At 37.6% G+C, this 17,819-nt stretch overlaps 1 protein-coding gene across 11 annotated transcripts in view; it reads right to left on the reverse strand.

Annotated features, from left to right (window-relative positions):
• The window catches only part of CACNA2D3 (calcium voltage-gated channel auxiliary subunit alpha2delta 3), a 732,114-nt gene that overhangs the window by 135,137 nt on the left and 579,158 nt on the right, over positions 1–17,819 (reverse strand). For all 11 annotated transcript variants that reach the window (XR_006282707.1, XM_038411603.2, XM_038411604.2 and 8 more), the window contains 7 exons: positions 16,832–16,899; positions 14,206–14,251; positions 13,952–14,049; positions 12,591–12,684; positions 9,880–9,975; positions 5,831–5,952; positions 5,380–5,460 (listed from right to left, as the gene is read on the reverse strand). Coding sequence is in view for 10 of the 11 variants with exons in the window: in XM_038411603.2 (XP_038267531.1) it covers positions 5,380–5,460; positions 5,831–5,952; positions 9,880–9,975; positions 12,591–12,684; positions 13,952–14,049; positions 14,206–14,251; positions 16,832–16,899 (605 nt within the window). In the remaining variant the exon portion in view is untranslated. The remainder of the gene's footprint in view (positions 1–5,379; positions 5,461–5,830; positions 5,953–9,879; positions 9,976–12,590; positions 12,685–13,951; positions 14,050–14,205; positions 14,252–16,831; positions 16,900–17,819) is intronic.

A 17,819-nucleotide genomic window follows, 5' to 3' on the forward strand; every position in this document is an offset into this window, starting at 1 on the left:
TGTGAGGCACAAGCTGACAGCATAGTCTGTGTGGTATGTAGATTGTAATGGATTTTTTACCTTCAGTCCTTTCGGTATGATGTCCATCTGTTTGCATCTTAAGTGATCACTCTCCTTACAGTGTGTATGATAAACCCATTGTTTCATGTTCTCTGTGTGTGTATATAAATCTCTCCTCTGTTTTTTCCACCAAATGCATCCGATGAAGTGAGCTGTAGCTCACGAAAGCTTATGCTCTAATAAATTTGTTAGTCTCTAAGGTGCCACAAGTACTCCTTTTCTTTATGCTTTTTAAATGTAAATTCAATATAGAAATCGCTGAGGGAACATAATGTGGAACACTAAGACATCTCTCTTCTGAACATAACTGCATTTTAACTACTCACCATATACACATTTTTCAGGCATATTATCCATATCTCTGCTGCAAATAAACTAAGCTTTCAGATTGTACATAAACACAACAAACATACCTGTATATTTATAAATACACATACAGACATGCCTAACTCAAATCTGCATTAATAGAAGTTGATAAAATCCTAGTTTGCTAGTTGATGTGGGAGGAATTTAAAAAGCATCTCATGCTTTTCTCCAGTATTCTCACTTTGGACTGACAGAGGGGGTACAGATGGTAAAGCAGCAGCACTACTCAATTCTGTGTGGCAGTGTTGCCAACCATTCTAACTCTACAAACTAATTGATTTTGAAGATCTCCTGCCATTATTACTGGATTATGCTTCCTCCATTTGGAATAAGGATTTCTGTTAGCATAGAACTAGATAAGTTAGCATAGATAAGGGCCATGAAAATGGCTCAGTAGACTGTGACCCTTGTCTCTAGAGAGAGAAGAGTTACGTGCAGGGTCACAGTGAGCCTCTGAGGCTAGCGAAATCTGCCAGGAAACGCGGGACCCATGGAGGCAAGGACAGAGCTTTGTCACAACAGGAATCAGGAATATTTATTTCATAAAATAGAAAGTGTGGTTTTGGCAGAATTTAGACTTTACATATAAATTCTTTTGAAAATATTACCATAAATGACTTAGAAGCCCAAGTCCCATTTTCAAAAGTGACTTAGAACCTGACTTAGGACCAGATTTTTAAAGGTATTTAGGCATTGCTCTGCTCAACGCAGTAACACCAAGCTGATTTCGGAGTCAAAGTCTCACTGAAAGTCAATGGGACTTGGGAACCTAAGTCACTTTTGAAAACGAAATGAAATTAAAACAGTCAGATAGGGGTTGCAACACTGTCATACCACTGCCTAAATGCCTTTACAAATCTGGATCGTAGGCACTTAGGAGTTTAAGTCTCACAGATGCTTTGGAACATATTACTCATAATCCTTTGCAAATCTCTGACTAAGTAAGTTGTACAGTGAAACCACAACTTCTAGTTGCCCATCACTTCTCCACTTCCCACCTTTTTATTTTTACAATAAGTAGAATACTTTAGTACAGTGAGATCTAAAAAGTTGTACTGTAACTTGTTCCATGGGAAAAAATGGAATGGATAATGCCCATTTATGCTCTACAGCTGAAGTATAAATAGAATAATGCATATAATTGTTGTCTCTCTGAACAGCTGTTATTGTCTGATGCCTACTTCTAAGCAAAGTAGTTGCTGAAGATGCAGGGAAAAACTGAGTGAGTGGGTGAGTGAGTGAAGCAGGAAGAATTGATCTTATACAATCTAGTGGCCAGATTTTTTAAAACATACAAAGTTGGTAGCAGATTTTTCTAAAAGAGCTCAGCTCCTATAAAGGCACTTAAATGCAGTGGCCAGATTTTCAAAACATCTCAGGGCCCAGCAGCTCCCACTGAGAACAATCAGGTACTGAACACTTTTGAAGACTAGGTCTTTAATGTAGGTGCCTAGATAGAAATCTGTTGGGTGCAGAGTTTTTTTGAAAATCTGGCACTAGAATTATTTCCCTGTTCAAATTGCCAGTTCAAATGTAGCATAGGGAAAAGGGAACCAAACTCAGATCTCTTGGCTGTTTCATGGTCTACATAAAACTATTGTTAAATAAACAACACATTTGTTGAAAAGGGATTAAAGGTGGTTATGTGTGACATATTCCCAAAGCAAATCCTAAAGTGCAAGAAATGTCATGTAATAGGACACCTGTTAATTATGCCTTTAAGCCCACCGAGCACATTTGCACTGATGGAGATAGATTTTGGACTTTGATAAGAACTTCATTTTGTCTCCAACTAATAAAGGAACACATTATACATAACACATCAGTATCCCTCATAGTACAATGAAAATCCTTAATTACATCTGCAGCAACATTAACCATTATCCACGTTGTCATTTTTGCACAAGTTAATTGTTCTTGTATGTTTTTATAAGAGAATGATGAATTTATAATTAAAGATTTTCTGTTATGCTGTGGGGGAGAGCCATGATTTGTGTGTCTTCTCATCAACTGGGGCACAAGGGCACTTTTCCTGTGACCTTGTGGAATCTGTTTTATCAGTGGGGATATGCTATATATATATATATATATGATAAATATAGAGTGGTTTGGGGTAGTATGCCCCCCTAACTTTCCCTCCAGTAGGATAGGAAAGAGAGCCAAAGGCATAGAGAGGGGCAGGGCGGGCTAATTTTGTGTGTGTGTGTGTGTGTGTGTGTGTGTGTGTGTGTGTGTGTGTGTGTGTGTGTGTGTGTGTGTGTGTGTGTGTGTGTGTGTGTGAGAGAGAGAGAGAGAGAGAGAGAGAGAGAGAAGTGGAGGGAAATTAGCTTTATTTCTACCCTCCCCAACTCCAGCTCAATTGTTCCTGAATTCCTGTGGTGAGGTCGGCTTGTGTATGGCCACATCTGCTCCGCTGGGCCAACCACAATTCCTCAGGGTGGAAGAGCCTCCATGAAAGCTGCAGAGTATAAAACAGAGGCCAGAAAGCACCCTAACACTGGATTTCAAAAGTTCTCTCACCTGGGAACCCCAGATGCTGCTCTTTGACTGAGATGAGGTTCACAGCATAGACAGCAGCCCTCTTCCCACGAGCAATATATTTCTTCAGTTCCATTGGAAACAAGAACCAAGAGGTGACCATCTTGCCAAGGGGCAACCTCACTTTGACATAACAAGTATAGTTCTCAAATAGACTGCATATCAGTTGAATCAGACTCCCAGTTGGTGAGGAGAGAAAGAAGGAAGAGATCCCCATCAAAAATTAAAATCTCAGCTCTCAAAACATTGATGTTTATATTTATGTGCACTTAACAGCACTTAATGCCTTATACGCCTTCCTTAGAAGGCAGTCAAATACCAGCCACCCCATTTTACAAAGGAGATAATCGAAAGTATGCATAAGTCACTTCTAGCAGAGCTGGGAACAGAACCTAGATCTTTAATATGACAATCACAACCTCTCAACTCAGCCACACTGCCTCTCAGAAAGAACCTGCCAAATCTACGTGCTTGGGTAAACACTGGTTGTAACCACTAGACCACACTCCTCTTCCAAAGATAGGAATAAAACACTGTGTTTTGCTGTGTTGCTCACTGGCAAAATGAGAGTTGCTTTCCCCTTTAGAGGCTGTTCCACAGAAAAGCAGAAGTTACTTCAGACGCTTAAGTGATTTGGGCTTGGGATATGAAGAAGCTGGATTCAAATGCTGCTAACGATCCATGTAGTGGACTTAGAATTCCTGTTTTCCAAGTTTTTTTTTTTAAAGAAACTGGTGTATTTAATTGATAGTGTGAAAATATTGTTAAAACAGGATTTATAATGGAAAACCATTTAAGCTGGCAATAATGGTGCAACATACAACAAAGTACAGGTGTTCCAATTTCCATCAATTTTCCACACACTTTGATGTCCCACACTGGCAGATTTGAAGCTTGAGAAATATAGCAGCAGAAGTGGTCTAGTGAAATGGGGGTCAGGTTCCAGGAGGCAGCCTGTGCTTTCAGAAATGGTAGCCATCTTTACAAGAAACACCTCCTCAGTTAGTAAAGTAGTGGTCACCTTTATTGAGTGTATTAGTAGTATCCATCCCATCGGATAGTATCAGATCTTTTGTAAATGACAGGAAATAGTGGCATTTGAGAAAAAGAATATTGTGACTAGCATGATAAAGATAGGAAAAAGAATTGTTGATAACTTTGCTTACTTACAACTTAATTTCTTGAATTGTAGATTAGAAGGCGGCTGGCAATGAAGTTTAACGATATTGAATGTGTGAATGGTAACATACCAGACATTTGTTAGTAAAAGACTTCTGAAAAAATTCAGATACTCGAGAGAAATTTCCGAAAGAACCAATTTTTAAATTAATTTGAACTCTAACCAAATAAGAGACAACTGAAAAGCAGAGGTAAGGACCTGTAGGGGTGGGAGAATGTTTGTGGGGAGGCATAATTCCTCACCTATATTCACAGATTTTTAAGGACCAAATTTCAGAGTAGCAGCCGTGTTAGTCTGTATTCGCAAAAAGAAAAGGAGTACTTGTGGCACCTTAGAGACTAACAAATTTAAAGCTTATGCTCTAATAAATTTGTTAGTCTCTAAGGTGCCACAAGTACTCCTTTTCTTTAAGGACCAAAGAAACCATTATGATGGTCACCTATTCTGACCTCCAGCATAACATCAGCCAAGGGACCTGAATTAATTCCTACTTCACTTCCAATAGCTGTGGCTGAACTAAAGCTTATCTTTCAAAAGAAAAATATCCAAACTTGATTTTAAAATTTCCAGTAATGGAGAATCCATGACAACCTTTGGCAAGTTTTTCCAGTAGTTAATTGCCCTCACTGTTAAAAATTTATGCCTTATTTCTAGTCTGAATTTGTCTGATTTCAGCTTTCAGCCATTCGATCTTGTTAGACTGTTCTTTGGTAGACTGAAGAGCCCTCTATTACCAAATTTCTGCTCCCCATGTAGGTACTTCTAGATAGTGATCAAGTCACTCCTTAACCTTCTCTTTGATAAACTGAATAGACTGAGATCCTTAAGTCTTGCACTATTGGGAGTGTTTTCCAAATTCTGAAGAATGTGTTGAATCCTATTATACTTGAGAGATTTTTGTTACATTTGTTTTTGCTTAAGAAAACTCATTCTGGTTTATAATTGTGAAGATTTGATCCTACGAGTACTGAAAAATCTTTGTTGATTACTGCTGTGTTATTACTGCTATGTCAACCTAGCAGTTTACAGGGGGGACTTGGGTGCCCAACAAACACAGATTCAAACTGTTAGGGAGAGGAGGCCTGCAAAGACCTAGGCTTTAGGGCATTCAATTGCACTTGAGATGTTTTCTTTCAAATTGTTTTTTCTGCATGAAATTTCCACTAAGTCAGAACAGTCTGACAAATAAGGAATTCACATACTGCTTTCATATAGAAATAAACAAATAATGTTACCTGCAACCACTGGAGATTTTCTGTCATCTAAAAGTTGAATGGCAGTACTAGCTGTCACCACATTGCTTTTGTTTGCTGTTTCTACAAGGCGTATATAAAAAAAAAAAAAGCTATTAAAATCAAAACACATTGCAGTGTAAGCAAGTTCAGCTGTAGATTTTTAGTTTGAAAAAAATACCAAATATTCGTATGAATTTAATGCTCAGGAAAAGTGCTGATTTCACATTCAATTACAGCCTCTATTTATCCACAAAACAGGTACAGCACAGACAGTGACACTTCAAGTTTCCCCACAATGCCTGATTACAGGATTTGTGAAATGGTGAAAATTTCAGTGCCGATTTCAGAAGATGAAACTCAGTTCAATACCCTCTCCTGAATATAACAACGTATGCTGGATCTTCCCAATGTTATACATGCTTCAGTATTTAAATATGACAAAATTACAGACCTCTACTAAATGGGATTGAATAGACAAAGCTGCCTGGTAGCTGCTCGGCGGCTCTTCTGTACCAGAGTGGAAAATGATCAGCATTAAAAATATTCTCTTTATCTTCAGCTGTCAGGAAGTCTCTTGAAACAGAAGAAAGAAGAAAATATTTGCTGCTTTTTGTATATCACCAAAACATTTCAAGCTTGAAAATCAAAACAAAACAGCATCTTTAGTCTTTGGGAAAGAAAACGGACTTCTCTTGTGGGTTCTTTTCTATATCATTTGTGCAGTAAAAGAGTTTAATATATCACTGAATAATTCTTGATTATACTTGCAGTATCTTCTCAGAGAACAAATTTGGTAGCAACCCTGCTGTGTACAAGCTGAGAAGGGTGGGAAAAGGGGTAAAAAACTCAGCCAAAATCAAGTAGTACTGTGGAAAATTGTACTACTGTAGAAATTATAAAAGATGACTTTCTTTCTCTAGCAACTTGTTCAAATAATATTTTACTTTTTAAACTAGCTGTGTGTGGTGGAAGAGGTATTGTAATGATTAAGGGCAACTGTTTCAAGCAATCCAAGTCTTGAGTTAGGCCAACATGATTAACTGTTCTTCCCAAGAAGATATAGTGGGAGGGGTGAACAATGAACTTAGCTATATTCTTCCCCAAAACAGGATGTCAGGGAAAGGTGCCTGAGGTAGAAGGGAGGGGTCATCTGAGGAAAAAATGCAACTATCTTCTCCATGCTCATTGCTTTCCGTGTGCTGGATGAGGACACTAGCAGCAGAAACTGCAAGGCCACTGATTCTGGCTAACAAATCTTCCACCAAACAATAATATTGTCTATTCAGATTAATATCATGCAAAAATCCTTAGTTATCATAAGTATAAGTACCAGATTACCTTGCACAAAACACATACATGTTTACCTGACATTTGCAATACACAGAGCCTCTTGCAATAAGCTGCACTAACTAGAGAAAGTTTACTTTAGAGAGCTCCATTTTAAGCAACACATACTTCCAAAAATTGCTGCGTAACATTTTCTGGCACTGAAATCAGTATGTTCCAGACATATTTGCACTTGCATATTGCAATTCCTTAGAAATAGGTCTTTAAAGACAAATCATGGGTAAAGATGTCGTAGAGAGATCAAAATGATCAGTCTTCAGTCTTAAAACCTTTTCACACACCAATGATCCAGCTTTTTAAGTCATTTCCACTGCTGTCTTTGCAGTTTAATGGTGAGGAATATTTAACACGTATCTCTTCCTACACAATGCTGAACATTGCTCTAATGTTGATTTTCCCAGAATTACATTAAATATTATTGGCTCTCATAAAAGGATTGACATTGATTGCAGATGCTGGATGAAGCATAAAAAACAGTTATACTGTCAACATGATTTTCTAATAATATGACATGTATTCAAATCGGTAAAAATTAAGGGCATTTTCCTGCTGCTACTGACGTCAACAGGAGTTTTGCCATGGACTTCAGAGGGAACAGGACTGGACTTTAAGTAAATACAAGTGTATATCAAAGTTATGGCCTGAGGGTTTTTTTCGTCATTGTGGTTATTGTACAGGATTAGACTAGAACTATGTGAGTAGATAGCTAGAAAGTTGACTTTTACTAGAGAGTTCTGTGTGGTTTTACTTTATGAAATCTAAGCCCTAAAACACCAACTTCTGACTCATGCTAACTATGGGAATTAATCTATTGTGTACAGCTAACCTCTCAAGTTTCTGTCTGAATTTTTCTCTCTCTCTTATATGTACATGGTGTAAATAGTACTAACATGTTGCTATAACACTTATGTCCAGATCCCCAAAAGAACTTAGGTGCCAACTCCTCCTTTTAGATGCCCAAGTCCAAAATGTACATGATGCTGACATGCTCAAAATACCTACTAAGCTGCTGCCTAACCCTGGAGATGCTTAAAATCCCTTAGGACCTAAATTTCCACTGTTTAAGTCCTTGAGGGGGCCTACATTTCTGCCTCCAGGCATGTGCACTGTTGCCTCAGTCCTGGCCAGTACCTATCTTATGCCCAAGGTACAGCAAAGATCCTCAAACCAGCTGAAACTAGACATTGCCCCACTTTGCTTGCCTGGAGAGCCCAATCCAGTAGGTATGCTCAGAACACGCTTAACTACACATAAAACAGCCAGGGAGGAAAAGAGAACTCCTTTATAAGCACTAGCCCAGTTGTTAGGGAACTCACCCAGGACATGGAAGACCCCTGATAATGAGCAGGAATTTGAACATGGGTTTCCCACCTCTCAGGTGAGTGCCCTAACAAATGGATTATAGAGTCACTCACTCACTCTCTGGCCCACTCCAGAAAGGAGAGAATGAGAGAGACCCACACCAGAATATCCCAAAGTCCAGTGAGCTAAATATTATGAGACAGGCTGCTGCCTCTCCTCTTCACCTCTTCCTCCAGCAGGCCATTTTGGGAAAAATCTAGATGTGCTGCCACCATTCTTGCAAGAAACAGCTTAGGTGCCTGACTCCAGGAAAGGGTTTATGGTTATGGATCCCAAGCAGAGATAGGCACCTTCCCCCAGCCCAGATGTAGCACCTAACTCCTTGAGAGGGGCATGGCTTAGTACTTACCCCTCTTCTTAGCATGTGATATTGGGTATTTAAGGCAGCTCCCTGCCTAGTGTGCCAGCTTTGGTAAATCCATTTCTTAGATGCCTAACACTCCCCATTCATTATATAGGAAGCCTGGGTGCCTAACCTAGGGTCTGTGGATTCCACTAGGTGACTAGGCACCTAAAAGTTAGGTGTTGCAACCTCAGTATTGCAACACCCTAAGTCTCTTTATGGATTTGGGCCTTGGGGCCTGATCCAACATACACTAATAAATAGAAGGACTCCCACTGACTTTAATATGTGTTGACCCTTTTATGGCAGCTTTCTTCAGAGAATCTCATTGGGGGTATATTATATTTCCTCATTTTAAACAGATGGCAAACTGATGCACACAGCATGTAAGTATCTTGCCTAAAGTCATGCAGCAAGCCAATGCAAAGATGGGCATAGAAGAAACATTTTCTGACAACCCTGCACTAATCTCTAAACAACACTGCCTCACCCCAAACATTCATATTACTCATACTTACTAAGTTTTCCACTTACTCAAAGTATAAAACAATCACACTGACACTAAGTTATTTAGAAAAAAGTCCAATATATACAGATAAACTGTTTCCCATAATATTCAACATGATCCTATTGCCTATATTATCTAAGCTTAATATAACTGGTGAAGAATTATTTTCCTTTCTACACTGTGCAATATTCAGTATTAAGGAATTTTAAAATGAGCATTGTGATTACATTTTAAAAAATATTTTTGTGTAGCTTTTTTTCTCTTCCAAATTTAACTTTATAAAATACTTGAAGAGCATGTTTGAATGGCATAGATTATACTTTAAAGCCATAGCAATCCTCTGTGCAAGTATCTCACGGTAGACTGTGATAAGAAACCGTGCTCAACCGATATACAACCCTTCAAACTGAAGTATCCTTCCATATGTTACAAATGACAAAATGCATATCTACCATTTTGTGAACCAAAGGCATTACAGAATAATTAAAATTAAAGTTCTGATTTAGCAATATCAGCACACTAAGTGTTACAGACCTTCAGTTGAGGGAATTCCACAACTGGGATGAATAACTGCTGGAAATACCTAAAGACATTTGTTCTGGGGTGGGCTTAAGAAAAAATTGCATGATTTCCCCCATCTTCTGCAGCTCCAGTATCATCTTAGTTTTAGACTGAATAATCAGAATGTGATTTCTAACTCCAGGAGGGTGGAAAAAAGCAAACATATGGACTGAAAAAAGCTATTATAGCTGAAACGCAGGTGAAAAATATCACACTATTTTCAAAAGTTACAGAAAAATCTAAAGAAGACTACAAGAACTGTTCTTGTTTATGTATTCAGCTTTGCCAGTGTGAAACTTTGGGGAAGAAAAAAAGAGCATATTTCCTAAACATTTTCTTGCCTACCCATCTGCTCCTTCAGCACAGTCATGTGACTTACTGATTAGTAAGTTGCTCTGGTCCCACAAACAGGTTGATACGAGATAGACCCGTCCGGGTTCCAAGAAAGGCAACTTCCACTCCCTTGTCAGAATTTCTGAAATAGAGCAGCACACAAGCAAAGATAAACAAGATAAAGTAAATAGATAGAGCTAGTGAAAGAGAATTTTTGATCTCACTCCTCTTATTTTTGAATTTATTGAAAGATATGTTCATTTTTGTTACGATAAAACACACTCAGTTTGAAAAGTTATTTGGCCGCTGCATGAAATCAGTTTCTTCAAGATGGATTTGTGTGGTGGAATTACCTGAAGACTGGGGGAAGAAAGGGAGTGGGTAAGTAACAGCACAGCTCCTCATTGTCACTCATCCTGATCCTTGGCTGAAATAGGGACTACAAACCCTGCTCACCCACTATCTCAAATATAGTGCCCAACTATAAAAAAGGGACATAAGGACAACCCAGGGAATTACAGACCAGTCAGCTTAACTTCAGTGCCCGGAAAGATGATAATAGAGCAAATAATTAAGCAATTAATTTGCAAACACCTAAAAGATAATAAAGTGATAAGTAATAGATTTGTCAAGAACAAATCATGTCAAACCAACTTAATAGCTTTCTTTGACAGAGTAATAAGCCTTGTGGATGGGGGGGGAAATGGTAGATGTGATATATCTTGAATTTAGTAAGACTTTTGAGACTTTCTCGCATGACCTTTTCATAAAAAAACTAGAACTACAACTTAATGGAGCTACTATAAGGTGGGTGCATAACTGGTTGGAAAACTATTCCCAGAGAGTATTTATCAGTGGTTCAAGCTGGAAGGGCATATCCAGTGGATCCCAGTTTTCAAGTACATAAAAGGTTGTTACAATGAGGAGGGAGAAATAATATTCTCCTTAACCTCTGAGGATAGGACAAGAAGCAATGGGCTTACATTGCAGCAAGAGTGGTTTAGCTTGGACACTAGGAAAAACTTCCTAGGTGTCAGAATGGTTAAGCACTGTAATAAATTGCCTAGGGAGGTTGTGGAATCATCATCATTGGAGATTTTTATGAACAGGTTAATCGAACACCTGCCAGGGATGTTCTAGATAATACTTAGTCCTGCCATGAGCACAGGGGACTGGACTAGATGACCTATCATGGTCCCTTCCAGTTCTATGATCATCTCTGAGGATTTGTAGCCACTGGGTTCACATTATCACAAAACCAACTACACCTTTGGCCCTCCTACTGCCAGCATCCAATCCCCTATTCCTCCACAATGAACTGTGTCTGTAGTAACAGAGCAGACATAAAAGGTTTATAAAAGAGTCTCCCTGTACACACCCTCTGAAGTTGCCTTCCAGGCACGGAGTGAAATAGCTGTAGTTCCATTGTGTTGGAGGATTCAGAAGACCTTATTCTGCTGTGCGAATTTTACCCTCAAAGCTTAGGGTATATTAACACAAGTGGCAGTCATAGAAAATCATTTATCTCTCAAGAGTAGACTGGCTAACCCCAGTTGGTTATCAGTTCAGTGCACTATATAAGCACAATTAATTTTATAGGTAGAATAATTAAAACACTTTCAGGCTGGATTTTTGTTGTGTATTTTTAAAGTAAATTTTAAATCTTTTTTTTTAACATTTGACTTAAACAGAACAAAACTTATATTTCTATGGTATTTTCTCTTTTCACCCACAGTTTCCTAAAAACGGAGATGGAAAAATCACAATCCTAGTAATTACAAACCAACCTCAACTAATTACCTCACTGTATTATATGTGGCTTTACAATAACAGGCCTTTTCATACAACACAGAAAATTGTACAAACTTAACCAAATCTCATCTGGATAGTCTCCAGAATTCCCTTTCTACAATGATAGCTCACATAGGCTTTGCTAATCAAATTACCTATTTCCCCAATATATATCACATTTCTCTGCATAATACTATAGCTTAAGTGTATCGTATGTAGTGTAAAAGCTCAAATAAAGGAATAGCTAATGCACTGTACAGTAGAGCATTTAGTTCCTATCTGGTTTTGGAAAATTTTAAAATCTATATGCTTTCATATCCAAGACTTATGTCTAGAAAGTCAGAGTGAATAATGTGCAATGAATAATTTATGTTATTAATTTCACTGTTTTATGTACATAACCTGCTCTCGAACAAATTACAAATTTCAGAGATGTATTCATTTTTAGAAAATTTTCATTAATTTCTCAGAGAATAATTCCAAATACTGTGTTGTATTTTCAATTCCTACATTGTTTGCTAGTTTCATATGTTATTCTTTATTGTTAAAGATTGTGCAACCTCAAAAACTAACCAAGATGGCACAAATTGCAAATTTTAAAAGTGCCTATTTTGATGCAAATTGGCCTTAAGTGAATATTTAAGCTTAAATGTTTTACATTTGCTTTCCATTCCCTTTAGTGAAGTTCAAGCTCTCAAATGCTTGAAGAAAATGAACTCACAAAGTTGATTCAAAATTTTCTTTGGAAGATGAACAAATAATCACCCACAATTTTTCATCATCTGATCAGCCCAACTACATAAGTATTTATAATGCACCCATCTCCACTGTATCTGGGTGAAAGATTCTTAAATTGTTACGGTGTTTTTCAATCATATTTCATAATCATATTTCACTGCATGTGCCAGTGTATACTTTATGTGTACACTTTTACACTAAAATGTGCATATGTATTTATTTACTTACTCTGATTTATTTAGAGCTAGACTCGTCCAATAAGCTTCTATTGGTGCACTCACCACTGCATCAAACAGAACTTCTTGTATTAATTCTTTATCACCTAAGAAAATATATTAAATAAATAGCAAAAAATAGATTATATGTGTGGTGAAAAAAAGTCAAATCAAAATATTTTATTAGGTGAACCACACATAAATAGTATTAATTATTTATATTCAACCTATATTTCATCTATTTTAAGCAAATGGGCTCTCACAGAATTACAAGCTAAATATGTAAAGGTGTAAACTACTTTACTTCAACCATCACCAAAATTCTCCTCATGCTTTGTGCTCTTGAGAAACTGGCAGCCTTTACAATAGCACCAGCAGCAATGTTACATGAGGAAGTGATGAATACCTTATCCATTTGAAGTGACATGGGCGTTTAGGTAAAACAATGCAATTTCTCATGCTGGTATTTGTGCAGGACCCCAGATTAATGCACAATGTTTTGCAAAACAAGCTATCTGGTATATTAAAATGACCCATCCAAATCAACCAAAAGGGTCCGCTCCCAGAAGTAAAACTCCTGGGATTTCATTGGTGGACCATGGGCCTATGGAAAAAGGGGAGACCTAAAATCTTCGCAGATCAAGGTCCCTCAGTTGGTACCCTCTGTCTCCCTTGCCAGGGAGAGGGATTTATGAGTTTTATGGTAGGAGTCCTGAAACCTTTCACTGAACGCACTTAAATGCCTGGAACAAAGGAAACAGGGCAGAGAGAGCCCTTCCCCAATATTAAATTAATAAAGTTGTAGCCTACTACTTAAATCCAGCTCTGTGTCATTTTACTGTGTGTGTTGACAATGATCATGAGAGTTCCAGATCTTAGGTTTACATTTCATCTAAAGGACAACCTGCCTCTTCTACTGGAATGGAGTACTGGCGCTCTTCTAACTCTTCGGGAAGAGTGCCACCTCCCTAAAAGTTCCCAATCACCACTTCCTGAAGCATGTGGTGTTTTCTCTATAAGTCTCATCTAAGTACTCTCTCAGCCCCCTATCCTTAATTAATAAGATCTGAGGAGACCATGACACAAGATAGCATGGCCGCCTAGTGTTAACTGGAAATTCAGTGTTTGGTTTTTCAATACTATATATGGTAAAATATCTGGGTATCAGTACATGTAAGTACTAAACCAATAGATTGTCTTATACTCTCAAGTAAATATGGAATTTGCAAGATGATGTCAGTTAATCATACCTGTCCAACCATATTAGCAATTCAACTAATTAGCTTTTTATTGTGTAAAGTTTAAATATAATCATTGTTTAGATAAGGGAACATTTATGAAATTTATCAGTATAAAAATATTTAACATACTCACATTGAAGCAATGGCTCTTTTCCTGTGAGGTAGAGTTTAATAGCTTCTAGCTGAGTCATTTGATGGTGTTCAGGATGTAAGTCAGTGTTGCAATATGACCTGAGAACATAATGTTGCCAAAATACTACAATGTAAATATTTATAAGCATGATCTCTCTTTGTCTTTGAATGTGAAGAGTTGGGCACAGTAAGCACAAACAATATTAAACAAAGAAGGGTAACAAGCACCGATTTCATGCTTTGTTTAAGACTTACCATTCATCTGCCAAAGATACATCAGGGTGTTCTAAATCATGCAAACCTGAAACAAGAATAATATGTTATATAGGGAGCAGTCTAGGTAACTGATGGATATTTACATATACTTCATAGCATACACTCTTCCTTCCTGGAAGAAGTATTATTACCACAGCATAATAAATCACAGTAAACTATGTTCACATACACTTCAGGGTCTGACAAATTGGCAAGAGCCAAGTAAATGAGCGTTAAGGATGAAATGCCAGCAATAAAATTGTTTGTGCACAGATATTTAAGCTCATATGATATGTTTAGCAATCCAAAGAAGATCTGAGCAAAAAGAGCTGGATTAAGGTAAAGTACCAGACAACTTTGAATTCCCTTGCTCTCGTTATTTTAATAAAGCCCTTTATGTTACATCATAATCTAGAGTTGCAAGGAAGAACTTTTTTTTTCAGAAATGATAGTATTTTTTAAATAAAAGGATGCTATGCTCTCATGAATTTGAATAGGAATTTACAGAATAATCTGGAAGGAGTCTATTGTATTAAGACTTCATGGAGATGCATGTAAATCATTACTGTATTATTAGTTATATAGAACCATAAATTTGAATTTTGGAAGTTTTAAAACTCAATCTCATATCAGTAAATGTAGGAATGTTGGTCCCATGGGATAAAGCAAAATGGGCTAAATTTTCATAACGCGGACTCTGGGTCTTACCTATGAAGATGTAAGTACATAAGTAACCATGGGCACAAATGTGGGGTTTATGAATGTAATTACATGTGAGCACATATGCTCTGCAGGTCCAACTTAAGGTTCAAGTTTTCAACATTCAGGCAATAATTTATTATTACTATGTATTATGCTGATGGTAGCATCAGACATTTTAGAAAGAAAGAAAGAAAGAAAGAAAGAAGAAAGAAAGAAAGAAAGAAAGAAAGAAAATTTGATTAGAGGGAACCAGAAACTGACTTTTTTGTTCCTTTCTTTTTTTACTTAATACACATGTAAACAATATGAACTGTAGGTAGTATGGCAGACGTGGATCTTTAAGAGGGGCTTAACTGTGCATATGGTAAGGGCCTTGCAATGAGCTCAGGAAGTTCATGACATTGATAAGGTAAAATACAAAAAAGGGGGCATGCAGGTGTTTATGTGAGAAGCTGACAAAGACAGATGAGGGTAGGAACATTAGCTAAGTGAAGGGGGCAGAATTGTGATGCAAAGTGAGAAAAGCTTGAGTAACTAGGGAGGGAAAGAGTTATACAGAGCTTTGAAAGTGGCGACAAACAGCTTGAATCTGATGTGACAGCAGATGTAGGATTCAAAATTATGGTCCTTAGTGATTGGGCAGATGGCAATACAGTCAGAAAAGTGGAGAGGGTTTGGGAGAGTAGAGTTTGATTGTGGCTATGTTAAAGCTTAAGGTGATGATGAGACATCCAAGAGCAAATGTCAGACACACAGGCTGAGATGTGGGACTGGATGAAGGAAGATAGTCAGAGGCGTGTTGGGACCAGCTCAGAGCATAAAGACTTACAATGCTCACACCATGCTACCTTTCTTTCTAGGTATTTATATGGTATCTGAGTCCCTCACAAACTTTAATGTACTTACTTACCTTCACAACAACTCTGTGAGGTAGGGAACTAAGATCCACAAACATGAACTGACTTGTCTGGGGGTCTCAGAAAAAGTCTGAGGGCAGATCTGGGAATTGAACCCAGATCTTCTCAGTGTTTTTCCTCAAGCCTTAACCACAAGCAGCAAGCATTCCTTTTTTAACCCCCTTTTCACACAATGCTGATTTTTGGAGCTACCACTACAACTTCTCTCCTCACTCTCTCAGCACAAGGCTCCTCCACTGTAAATGGCCAGCATGTAGTTACATCCATTATATGTTGGTAGCCACCTACCAGATCCTGGGGATCCTTCTGCCTACCTAGCTCCCTCCATTATTGCTGTTCCTTCATTTTCCTGATTTCCCTTTCCTAAGACCCTCTCATACTGTATTCCATACAGGTCCACACACTTCCATGCCTGACCTCATCCCCACACAGCTGCCTCTACTCACCCAACCTCTCCTGCTTGGAAAGCTCTTTGATCACCATTTTAATTCTTTCATCCATTTCACTAATGAATTTACCAAAAATTAAAACTCTAGAAAGTAGTATTTTTCTTTTAGTTTTGCTAATAAAAAGCAAACAAAACATCAAAACCAAAAGCGCTCAGCTCTAGACCTAGTTCTAAGTTGATTAACATAGACTTGCTCTAAATTGTATGGTGATAAGGCTTACTACATTGTAGTTTGTGCATAGCAAAATACTACTTTAAATGTATCCAATATACTGATTCAGAAATTAGCATCACATTTCTTCTATAAGGATTATTAACAACAAACACGAGCCTTTGAGTGATTCTTCAGCATGGGAGGCTTCCAGAAAAGAAGATTCATAAGCACATTCTGATTACATGTCATATTAAAATGCTTAAATGTCAAGAATATCATAAATGATCTAATCCCGCTAGGGAATCTACAGAGAAACCATGTGAGAGATGCACAAGCTTTAGGCCCACTAAAGATCAACAATAAAACTATTGTGCAGGCATCATGAGAAGGTAGATGGTATCTTACCTTCTTCTATAGTTACGTTCCCTCTGAAGAAATATTTGCCATGTCCTCTACAGAGAGCCACACCTAAACTGTGCAGAGAAATAAAGCAGACCTTGAAATCTGTGGCACAAATAATAGAGACTGAGAGCTATTTTGCCTTGCTAACAATTCCAGTTCATATACTATGAACATTTTAAAAAACAAAACCTCACTGATTATATTTATTGTTCAACTAGCTACTTGAATGCCATTTGGGGTTTAATATGCCAGCAACAATTGGTTGTATTTATGTATGCTTAGAGGTACAGTAAACTATTCATTCTTTGGCAAACTAAGATACAAGTCATTCTAAGTACACAGCTATTCACTCAGCATGCTCATTCTTCATCCAAATCCTGAACTTGCCCACACAGGCTTGCAATGGAGAAGACAACTCTTTACAAATCAGACTCAGCTATTGAGAAATTTTACAAAGTTTGTAAGCCAATGGAGATGGTGAAAGGAAAGAAATATCAGAACATGATAACAGTGTCAGGAAGAAATTATCAATACAATTTTTCTGTTGCTCACATTTTTCGCCTGTTTATATATTTTTTTCATTGACGTTATTTTGCTCCACTTAAAGTTTTTTAAAAGTTAAGTAATCTGTTGCGGTTTTTTTGTTTGTTTTTTAAAAAGGAAATCATCACCCTGCGCTGGGTTGCCCATGTATTGGAGGCAAACCTAAAAGTCCCTCCCACTTTTTAGTGAACTCATGCAGCTGCAATGCAGGATACCTTCTAACAGTCATCTGTCCTAGGAGGGTGGCCAGGTTCACAGAATATTTCAGTAGAGTTCTGCAATTATCAGCTTCCCTCTTTGAACATAGGCTACCATAAATATACTTTTATTAATGGATTATTTCTAATTCAATTTTGGGCATTCATTTAGTGATTTCTTGCCATTTTTGTTAAAACCCAGGCCAAAATAATATGGTTGACTTATTCAGTTTTAGTTGTACAAATACACT

Source organism: Dermochelys coriacea, chromosome 7 (genome assembly GCF_009764565.3).
Source record: "Dermochelys coriacea isolate rDerCor1 chromosome 7, rDerCor1.pri.v4, whole genome shotgun sequence".
Classification (NCBI taxonomy): domain Eukaryota; kingdom Metazoa; phylum Chordata; order Testudines; family Dermochelyidae; genus Dermochelys; species Dermochelys coriacea.